General features: G+C 35.5%; 1 protein-coding gene across 10 annotated transcripts in view; it reads right to left on the bottom strand.

Annotated features, from left to right (window-relative positions):
• Nucleotides 1-7,424: 7,424 nt before the first annotated feature.
• The window catches only part of NAA16 (N-alpha-acetyltransferase 16, NatA auxiliary subunit), a 96,851-nt gene continuing 92,560 nt past the window's right edge, over nucleotides 7,425-11,715 (bottom strand). For all 10 annotated transcript variants that reach the window (XM_070408990.1, XM_070408992.1, XM_070408997.1 and 7 more), the window contains 2 exons: nucleotides 9,702-9,799; nucleotides 7,425-8,758 (listed from right to left, as the gene is read on the bottom strand). In XM_070408990.1, the coding sequence (XP_070265091.1) occupies nucleotides 8,561-8,758; nucleotides 9,702-9,799 (296 nt within the window). In that variant the 3' untranslated portion in view covers nucleotides 7,425-8,560. The remainder of the gene's footprint in view (nucleotides 8,759-9,701; nucleotides 9,800-11,715) is intronic.

Genomic DNA, 11,715 nt, shown 5'->3' with positions numbered 1-11,715 from the left:
CTACTTTGAATAAGAGTGGTGAGAGTGAATATCTTTGTCTTGTTCCTGATTTTTAGAGGAAAAGCTTTCAGTTTTTCACTATTGAGTATGATATGAGCTGAAAGTTCATCATATGGCCTGTATTATGTTGAAGTACTTTCCTTCTATTTCTATTTTATTGAGTGTTTTAATCGTAAATGGATCTTGTATGTTAACCATTTTTCTGCATCTATTGATAAGCTCATATGATTTTGTCCTTCCTTTTGTTAACATGGTGTATTACATTGCCTGATTTCCATATGTTGAAACATCTTTGTGCTCCTAGAATGAACCCCACTTGATCTTGATGTATTCTTTTTTAATGTATTGTTGTATTCAATTTGCTAGTATTTTGTTTAGGATTTTTGTATCTGTGTTCATCAGAAATATTGGTCTGCAGTTTTCTTTTTTTGTGCTATCCTTGCCAGGTTTTGGTATCAGGGTTATATTGGCCTCATAAAATATGTTAGGAAGTATTGCCTCCTCTTCAGCTTTTTGGAAGAGTTTGAGGACAGGTTTTAAATCTTTTTTAAATGTTTGGTAGAATTCACTGGTGAAGCCATCTGGTCCTGGCCTTTCATTTTTGGGGAGGTTTTTTAAAAATATATATATTTTTTATTGATTTCAGAGTGGAAGGGAGAGGAAAGAGAAAAACATCAATGATGAGAGAGAATCATCGATTGGCTGCCTCCTGCATGGCCCCCAACTGGGAAGGAGCCCGCAGCCCTGGCATGTGCCCTGACTGGGAATCAAAGTGTGATCTCCTGATTCATGGATCGATGCTCAACCACTGAGCCACACCGGCTGGGCTTTGGGAGGTTTTTGATGGTTGTTTCAATTTCCTCACTGCTGATCAGTCTATATAGATTTTCCAGTTCTTCATGATTTAGTCTAGGAAGGTTATGTGCTTCTAGGAACTTATCCATTTCTTCTAGATTTTTTAATTTAGTGGCATTTAGTTTTTCATAATATTCTAGTATGAACCTTTATATATCTGTGATGTCTGTGGTGACTTCTTTCTCATTTCTGATTTTGTTTTTATGGGTCTTTTCCCTTAGTGAGTCTAGCCAGGGGTTTGTCAATTCTATTAAACTTTTCAAAGAACCAGCTCTTTGTTTTATTGATTTTTTTTGTATAGTCTTTTTGTTCTCTATTTCATTCAATTCTGCTCTAATTTTTATTATTTCCTTTCTTCTGCTGACTTTGGATTGTTTTTGTACTTTTTTTAGTACTTTAAGATGTGATGTTAGATTGCTTACTTGGGATTTCTCTTATTTCTTGACTAGGCCTGTAATGACATAAACTTCATTCTTATTACTGCTTTCGCTGCACCCCAGAGGTTTTGATATTTTGCATTGTCATTCTCATTTGTCTCTATGTATCTTTTGATCTCATCTTATATCTTCTTTGACTAAGTCATTTTTTAGTAGTACGTTGTTTAATCTCCATGTATTTGTAGGTTTCTTTACTTCCTTTTTGCAGTTGATGTCTAATTTCAAGGCATCATGGTCAGAGAATATGCTTGGTATAATTTCAATCTTCTTGAATTTGTTGATGCTAGTTTTGTGACCCAACATATGGTCTATCCTTGAGAATGTTTCATGTGCATTGGAGAAAAATGTACAATTCTGGGATGAAAGGTTCTGTAAATGTCAGTTATGTCTATTTGGTCTAGTGTTTCATTTAAGGCTGATATTTCTTTATTGATTTTTCTGTTTGGTTGATCTGTTTAGAGCTGTCAGTGGAGTATTAAAACCCCAATATGATTGAGTTCTGATCTGTTTCTCCCTTCTGTGAGTAGTTGCTTTATATTGGGTGGGTGTATATATATTAAGAAGTGTTATGTTTTCTCGATGTAGTGTTCCCTTTATCATTGTAGTGTCCACCTCTGTCTCTTATCTTTTTTTTTTTTTTTTTTAAATATATTTTATTGATTTTTCACAGAGAGGAAGGGAGAGAGAGATAGAGAGCTAGGAACATCGATGAGAGAGAAACATCGATCAGCTGCCTCCTGCACATCTCCTACCGGGGATGCGCCCGCAACCCAGATACACGCCCTTGACCGGAATCGAACCTGGGACCTTTCAGTCCGCAGGCCGACGCTCTATCCACTGAGCCAAACCGGTTTCGGCTGTCTCTTATCTTGAAATCTATTTTGTTGGATGTAATTATGGCTTTACTTGCTTTTCTGTGGGTGTTATTTACTTGGAGAATCATTTTCCACCCTTTTACTTTGAATCTACCTTTGTCTTTGAAGCTTAGATGTGTCTCTTGTAAGCAACATATGGCTGGATTTTGTTTTTCTGACCCATTCTGCTACACTGTGCCTCATTATTGGTGAATTCAGACCATTTACATTTAGGGTAATTATTGATGTATGAGGATTTCCTATAGCTATTTTATCTTTTGTTTTCTGGTATCTCTGTGCCTCCATTGCTTCTTTTCCTTTCTATTTTTGTCTGTTGTTTTTGTTTGGTGGTATTTCATACTCCTTTTCTCCATTTCCTCTTTTTGTAAAAAATATATTTTTATTGATTTCAGAGAGGAAGGAGAGGGAGATAGAAATATCAATGATGAGAGGGAATCGTTGATCAGCCGCCTCCTGCATGCCCCACACTGGGGATCAAGCCCACAACCCGGACATGTGCCTCGACCTGGAATCAAACTGTGACCTCCTGGTTCATAGGTCGATGCCCAACCACTGAGCCACACAGGCCAGGCTGTTTCCTTTTTTTTTCAGCTATGTGTCTTAGTTTGGGAATTTTTGTGTGTGGTTACCATTAGGTTTATAAAAAAAATAAAGTTGCATATATACAGTAGGTTCTTTTCTTTTGAGTGCATCTGATCTTCATCCTCCTTTGCCAGTTCAGACCTTCCCTCCTCTCCTTTTATGTATTTGTCACAAATTGTCCTGTTTATGCTGTTAAGTTTTTTGTGACCTTACTCTTTCAGGTGGAAAACTCCCTTGAGTATTTCCTGCAATGGAGGCTTTCTGGTGATAAAATCCCTCAACTTCTGCTTGTCTGGAAACATCTTTATTTCTCCTTCATATTTAAAGGATAATTTTGCTGGATATATATTCATGGCTGGTAATTTCTCTCTTTCAGATGTTTGAATATTTGGTTCCACTCTCTTCTGGCTTGTAGAGTTTCTGCTGAGAAGTTGGATGATATTTTTGATGAGTTTGCCTCTGTAGGACACTTCCTTCTTGTCCCTGGCTGCTTTGAGAATTTTTTGTCATTAACTTGACAGTTTTTATACAATGTGTCTTAGAGAGGATCTCTTTGGATTGAGGTAACTAGGTGTTGTTTGCTTTTTGGATTCAAGGATCTAGTTCTTTCCATAGGTTTGGGAAGTTCTCATCCACTATTTGTTTGAAGAGGCTCTCTGTTCCCTTCTCCATCTCTTCTTCTTCTGGTATCCTATTATTTCCTGGTGGAGTCAAATGCTTCTCATAAAGCTCTTTCACTTTTTCTTATACTCAGGTCTCTCTCTTCTTCCCTCTGCATCATTTCTAGATTCCTATCTTTAATATCACTAATTCTTTCCTCCTTCTGGTTGGCTCTATTTTCTATGCTCAATAGTTTATGCCTAATCTCCTTAATTGCATACTTCATTACCAGGATTTCTGATTGGTTCTTTTTAAAAGTTTCAATCTCTTTGGGTAAGAACTTATTTTGTTCATTAATTTGTTTTCTGAGAGTACTGAATTGTCTGCCTGTATTTTCTCACATCTCATTGTGTATTTTCAGAACTCAATATTAAAATCTCTGTAATTTATATCCCATATTTCCATGTGTTCCAGCTTGCTTTCTTTGTTTTCTTTCTGATCATCCTCATTACCATGGTTATTCATGGTATTTGCTGGTCTCCTTTGTCTAGATATGTATGTATGTCTATATTAATGGCCCCTCTCTAGCAGATTTTTCTGAAGAGGTCTTTCTACTCTTTTCAAATAGATGGCGCTGAATCACAAGATTTTTACTTCTGTGATCTCCTAAACTTGACCTCCACAGTAAGTCAAGTGCTGCTTGGGGCTTGGTTTGTTTTTTTCATCATCATAATGGTGACCCTGGACCTCCCTCCCCTCAACCCCCCTAAAGCCTCACTTGGGTATAAATCACAGAGGGAAACAGTGGTTCTGCTGCAATAACTCTTAGCTTACAGATAATGTGCTCCTTGACCCGACACCAAGAGCAATGGGAAACAAGTTTTGGACAAGAGGCAGCAGGGCTCTGTAATTCTGTTTCTTTGTCTGAAACTCCACTCACAGTGGACAGTCATGGGGAAGAACCCACATACTCCTGTCAGGAGTCTGTTGGCTCAGTCACTGTCTGTTCCTTTGTCCTGCCTGACTGCCCCCTGCAGCTCTCCATTCCTCCTGGCCAAAGGAAGCACCTGCTATCACTGGCTTCCTCCCCTCTCTGGGCCGAGCCACGAGCTCCCAGCTGCAGGGCTGCATCTGCAACCATCTGACCTTTCCTCTTTTCTTGTCTCCCCACTCATTCTTAGTTGCCCACCTTTATATGCTTCCATGTGCGGGTCTCTGAAGCATGCCTCTGTATTGAGTAGGGGATTCTTTGTTGAATTATAGTTGGTTAATTTGTTGAAATTTCAGGAGTGGTCAAAAGGATGTCTCATGCTTGCCATTCCTCTGATGTCACTCCTTACATTTGTATTTATTTAATGAATGCACGATGTCTCTTTGTCATTATATTTTGCATTAAATTCTATTCTACTTGGACTGTTACTCCATCCTTGTTCAGTTTCATATTAGCCTATTATATCTAATTCCATCCTTTTATTTAAATTTTCCTGTTCTTATTTAAGTAAGTCTCTTGTAAACAATCTTTAATACAATCCAAAAATCTGTGTCTTTTAACTTAATCCATTGAATTTTTTAAACCAGTGTTACACCAGAATTTCTGCCATCTTATTTTCCATTTACTATAATCTTTGTTCCTTTTTCTGCTTCCCACTAGATAAACTGAATTCGTCTGATTTGTTTTACATTTTCTTTCTTATAGTGGTTTTTATAATTAACTATATTCATGTTTGTTTAATCTCTGTAACTTCCTCTTAACCACAAATATATGTCTTTATTGATTTTAGAGAAAGAGGAAGGGAGAAACATCCATGTGAAACTTTAATCAGTTTGCCTCCTGACTGGGGATTGAATTCGCAACCTAGGTATGTGCCCTGACCAGAAATTGAACCCACAACCTTTTGGTGTACAGGATAATGCTCCAACCAAGCCACCTGGCCAGGGCCAGAGAGGCACCTTAGCTGTCTTATGTCTTAGTCTTTATCTCCAACTCTAGTCTGTGCAAGAAAAAGGGGTTCTATGGAAAGTAACCTCACAGGGTAATCTGATCATAAATTCCTAGCTGGGTAGGTCATGATAGGTAGTCATGCCCCAGGCATATAACTTAGTGAAAGGTTTTAAGCCAGCCCTGCCCATTATTTTTGTGCATCTAGTTGAACACACCTTTGAAATACCAGAATACTCCTAGATGGGGGTATTAACCCTCAAGCGAATACTTAATGTTAACTATCATGTAATCTGATCCCTGCCTTGCTTTCCCCCACTTCCATTTAATCTTCCTTAAATTCCCTCCTTAATTTCAAATGTATAAACACTGCAAAATTGTTATTCTCTGGAGCATTTGAGATCTTGCTCCCTACCATATGTCATCAGCTTGACTCAAATAAACACATAAAAATTCTCTTACAGGTTTTGGTATCTCTTACGTTAACAAATCTTAACGATAATGCCTAGAGTTTTAATTGCTGTAATAAAGTTTCTCTTTAAGATAACAGTCAACTTTACAAAAATATTTAATCACCCTTCTTTTCACATCTCTTGTAGCATCTTCCAGATTTTGTATCTTTTAATATTTCTCCTAAAGTATTTTCTTGAGGGCCTTTGTAAGGTAAATCTTCTGAGGTTTGTACACTTAAAAACATTTTCAAATGTTGTCTGTCACATTCTAATGCTAACTTGGCTGGATATAAAATTTTAATGTTTTTTCTTTGATACTTACATTCAATAATGCTTTTGAGAAATCTAATGTCAATTCAATTCATTCCTTTGATAATACTTTTTCTCTGTAAACTTTTAACTACTCTTTGAAACTTTTAAATTTCATTATAACCAACACTTATCTCTATATTCATATTGTGCTTGAGTTTTCTAAACAGTAATTTTCACTACCTGATATTATATATTGGTTTCTCTCTCCCCACACCAGAATAAGAACGTAATTTTGTTCGCTATTATGTGTCATACCTCGAACACTATCTGAAACAAAATTAGGGGCTCAATAACTACAGATTGAATTGTGGTTCTCTATTCTCTAGGCTTTGCACATTAAATTCATTCCTCAAAAAACAAAAACAAAATCTGAAGCCAAATTCTTAAATTATCACACTATGCCTTGAATCTTTGTGGTTTTTTTCCTATCTGTTCTGATAAACTTGGCAGGATCAAACAGGACAAAGGACTTTTTGCTTTTCTCTTGAGACAAGAGACTTTTTTAAGTAACTGGTTTTAAGATGTCTCTCCTTTAGGCTTACGTTTATTCTTTAGCTTTACATTAAAAGGGCCTCTACAAAATTGGGAATAGGGTGGAGGTAGGGGATGGAAGGACATGATACAACCCTCCCCCCTATCTAAAAAAGATCCCTGACCATATCTCCGGTTTATACTTGAAGTGGGATGAGTATAGGAAGGAGAACAGATACAACCCCTATACACTGACTGATACACTACTGGATTTCACTAATCCCAGTGTCACCCATTATCCTGCCTTCTTCCTTACCTTGAACCAAACTCCTCACATCTCAACTGTATCTGCCTATAACTTTCAGAAACTCTAAATAATTCCAATGGAATACTTTTTATTTTTTTAAAAATATATTTTATTGATTTTTTACAGAGAGGAAGGGAGAGGGATAGAGAGCTAGAAACATCGATGAGAGAGAAACATCAACCAGCTGCCTCCTGCACATCCCCTACTGGGGATGTGCCCGCAACCAAGTTACATGCCCTTGACTGGAATCGAACCTAGACCCTTCAGTCCACAGGCCCATGCTCTATCCACTGAGCCAAACCAGTCAGGGCCCAATGGAATACTTTTTAAAAGACCACAGCTGAAAGCACAATTCCATCTTTTATGCTGAAAGTAACATATCAAATTACACATTTGCCAAGATATTTAGTGACAGAAATTGCCTACTTCTTAAAGGATTAAAACATTAAAAAGAAAACAATCTGATGTGGCACCAGAATATATTGGTAGGTGATTTTATAAATTGGTAAAAATTAAGATGATGAAAAGTTTTTACTCTCTCAAAGAAAAAATATTTTGATTGTGTGAAGCAGTAACACAACACCAATAAGCAGCTCTGTACAAAATAATTTATTACAGCTTTATATAGGTTGACATTGCTTTACAGTAAGTGTTTTTCTCTCAATAATTATGAATCTAAAATAGCTTAGAGTGAAAGAAAATCATATTAATTAGAACTATTTCTCTAAATAAAATCTCCCTTTTGAATTTATATTTGCCTTAAAGGGAAGTATCCATATTACAGACATATTTACACAGTTCTGCAAGAAACATATTGAATGATTCCACTACCGTTTTCTATACAAGAAGGAAATAGCTATCCTCCACAAAAATTGCCTGACAATACTGTTTTAATAATTAAACTAATAGATTAAATTCCCATTCTGCTGATATAAAAACATATTTAGTAGTCTATGTATGAATACAAGAGTAAAGATGCTTCATTATAATTTATATTCTGCTCTATTATGCTTCCTTGAGGCATATGCCACTCAGATATAAACTATTTATTAATACACAAAGCAATTTAGCCAAGAAAGCATAATTCTTGCTTGTGGGACTTTTAAGACTGACCTAGAGATACACAATAAATTTATCAGTGAATTTCAGTGATTAAGAGGCAAACCAATCCCCACATTCTGAATCAAAAGAAATTTTCATTTAAATGTATATTAAAAATTAATAAATCAGGAAAAAATTAAGAGAAAAAAAAGGGCAAACTGAAGTAAATTTTAAACTAAACCTCAATATCTGACAAAAGAAGTTCCATATTGTTTTTAACATACATATAGTTACCACTTTAAAACTGAAGTGTTTTCATTAAAAAGTAAGCAAAAAAACAGTAAGACAAATCAATAAGGGATCAAACCATAGAGTCTAAAACCAGGATCTAAAAAAAATAAGAGTGAGACCGTATACACCTTAATTTAAAATGTAATTATTATATTTATGATAAAGAAGTGACAGCACCATCATAATGCTGATAATTCTAAAGTTTAAGAAAACTGTACAAGTATAAACAGGTCATTTTACTGGCAGAGTCAGATAAAAAATAGAATAAGCTTACAGAATACTCCATTGAAAAAAACTATCCAATTATTTCACTTCATATTTATATTAAAATACACCCTGAAAAGAACCCTAATCTGAAGTCAGCTTTGAATCTATAGGAGCCAATTTTCTATGGGATTTCAAATTTCATTTGCCAAGACATCATAGTTGGCCATATGGTTTAGTGCCGCACTTTGACTGCTGACCTCATTCACAGCAGGCAGGAAAGCAGACGTGAAAGGGAGCAGGCTGTGACAGGCCATCCTGTATTCTTCATATTGGGAATTACAGTTCCCAAAGCTTCCATCAAGCAGTGCCTCAGAAACCTTTATTAAAATCTATTCAAACAAAGGGAAATAAAAAAAATTACATTTGATTATTAATCACTTAAATCAAAAGATGCAATCTGTTCATTAACCAAGAGAAGGCCAATAAGCCCTAGTCTAAAATAACTTCTTGCTATCTATACTAAGTAATCATCTCAAAAAAGGAACATTTTAAAAATCAATTCTGTAAAGCCTTAAAAAAGCAGTAAAATTCTAATACTTGAAAAAGTGAATCCCTGAAACTGTGATCACTAAAAAAAAGTGTCCTTTATTAATAACAATAGCTCCCACATATTAAGTGATTACTATGTGCCAGGCAGGTAGTAAGTACTTCAGTTTATTACTTCAGTAAACCCTTATACCAACTCTATGCTGCAGCATTTTCATCCTCATCTTCTACATGAGAAAAAGGAAGCTAAGAGATGTAACTTGCCTAATGTGATATAGCTCTTAATTAGAACTGGTATTCAAATCAAGGCATAAGTCAGAAGGCCCACTCAAGAATTAAGTTGTAAAGGCATGTTTTGTTAGATCACTCAGTATCCAGTTATGGGAGGTATTAATCATGCTGTTAACCATGATTGCCTTGTGTTGGTTAAAGAAAGGACATTCTGACCAGGGTGGAAGTTGTGTGCCCCAGGCCCTGGGAGTCAACCTTGGACCTGGGGAATGACCTTGGAACCATTCTCATTCAAGAACTGCCTATGGGAAGATTAACCACCTTGTTGCCCAAACAATGGAGTCCCACCCCAGCCTCCTACTTCCCCATGCCTGTAATCCCTACTTCCCCAAGCAATCCTTGTCATACCCTATATAAGCAGCTGGCTTATGGGGGGGCTGCAGAGCAGATTTTTGTAGATGACCTGGTGCTCTCCCATACTGTCAACAGTATTGGAATAAATGCTCATATGTGATTTTTTTAAAAATGGGGGGAAATGAGTGTGAAAAATCTTACTTTTACATTTTTATCTTTTATAGTTTCATCCAGTCTAGTGGCAATGGCGATTGCTTTCTCTTGCCTTGACTTGTCCAGAAAATACATCATTTTAGCACCTGAAATACCAAGACATTTCAAAATGAGTAAACTTCTATGGATGGCTAACATTTTATTTAATTTACATTAACCAGTGGCTTAAAATATGGTCCCAAGTATTTAATTAGCAGTGGGCTGGAACTGGCTCCCACAGCTCTCAGGAGGCAATTGTGCCATCGCTTCCCACGTCCCATTCAGTGACATTCCACTCATAGTTGGGGACACAGAGATGGTTGCTAAACATTTACCAGGAGACCAGATTTAATATACCCGCCCCCGCCCCCCAAAATGATCCAACTCAAAATATAAACACAGGCTACACTGTGGCATCAATCAATCATTTTTAAAAAATTATATCCTCAGATAAAACATCTAAGAAACAAATTATTATCAAAGGACTGTGGTTGAGGGACAATAGGAAAATGTTTCCATATTCACAAAGAAAATAATTTTTAAAGCTTTCAAAAAATAAAACCCAGTTTATATTTCTCCAATAAATTACATGGTCCATATTCTATGTTCATTTTACTATTGGATTTTTTAAAATACATTTTTTATTTATTTCAGAGAGGAAGGGAGAGGGGGAGAGAGTTAGAATTGGCTGCCTCCTGCTCACCCATTATTGGGGATCGAGCCCGCAACCCGAGCATATGCTGTGCCCTTGACCAGAATCGAACCAGGGACCCTTCGGTCCACAGGCTGACGCTCTACCCATTGAGCCAAACCAGCTAGGGCTACTTTTGGATTTTGTTTATTAATTTATATTGTTAACTGTTAATTTATAAGAGCTCCACATATATTATTAGCTTTTTATCAGTTATATATCCATGAATATTTTTTGGTCTTTTGAATTTATGGCGTTTTTATTTTTATATGGCAAAAATTATCTTCTCTTTAGAATTTCATATGTTTGGAAAGGCACTTCCCATAGTTATAATAAAGAAATGTTTTCTTCCATTACCCTTTTTTTTAAAGATAAATTCTCATCTGCCCTTACTACCAAGAAGTGTAATTTCTCACATGAATTAACTTTTTTCCCATAGATATTAAAACCAAGAAGTTTGCCTTTGCAACAAAAAAAAGCTTAGGTTAAAGTATTTAAATACAGTATATGGCTTAAATTAGGAGTTCATTATATATACTTCATTTTGTCACCAATTCCCTTTCCACAATCTTTTGTTCAGTTTGCATTTATGCCATCTTGTATTTTATAAATTTATATAAATTGCCTAAATTCTCTCCTGTAATAAGGCAGAATATAAGTAAATTCTCAAAATGCAAAATACATAAAGTAATAAAAATACAAGAAAAAAAATCACAGATAATCACAACACCCAAAGGCAACCATTCACTAAAGCTTTGGTATATACTTTTTGTAGCCTTTATCCCATGTATAATATTACATAGCTGAGATTATATTTTGTTAATTCTGCATACATATTAAAACATATTTACCCTTGTTATAGCTTTTTAGAAATAACATCATTTTATACCATTACCTGCTAGTCTATCCTACAAACCTGCTACATCTCCCTATTACTGGACATACTGGACATACACTAATCTGTTACCATTATTTTCCCCATACTTTCACAAATTTCAGTTAACATCTTTGCACTTAAAACTCCTTTTTTTTGCTTTGGAATAATTATTTAAAATTATTCACAAAAGTATGACTACAGCAAAAGATACAGGTAATGTGAAGTTCTTGATAAGAATGATTAAGTTGATTTCTTACATGGCTGTGGCAATTTACACTGTAGCAGCAAACTATAAGAGTGCTTGTTAACTACATCTTTACTAAACTTTAATCTTTTCCAAACACATAAAAACTTTCTTAATTTGAAAGATCCAAAGTGCTATTGTGTTTCTTTATTTTTGTTTGTTGTTTTTCATTAAATCTTTATTGTTCAAAGTATTACATAGGTCCTTCTTT

This window comes from Myotis yumanensis, unplaced genomic scaffold, assembly GCF_028538775.1.
Source record: "Myotis yumanensis isolate MYYU_CA2020_CCGP unplaced genomic scaffold, mMyoYum1.0.hap1 SCAF_3, whole genome shotgun sequence".
Taxonomy (NCBI): domain Eukaryota; kingdom Metazoa; phylum Chordata; class Mammalia; order Chiroptera; family Vespertilionidae; genus Myotis; species Myotis yumanensis.
The sequence above is the reverse complement of the archived record's forward strand: the minus strand, read 5'-3'. Positions and strand labels throughout refer to the sequence as shown.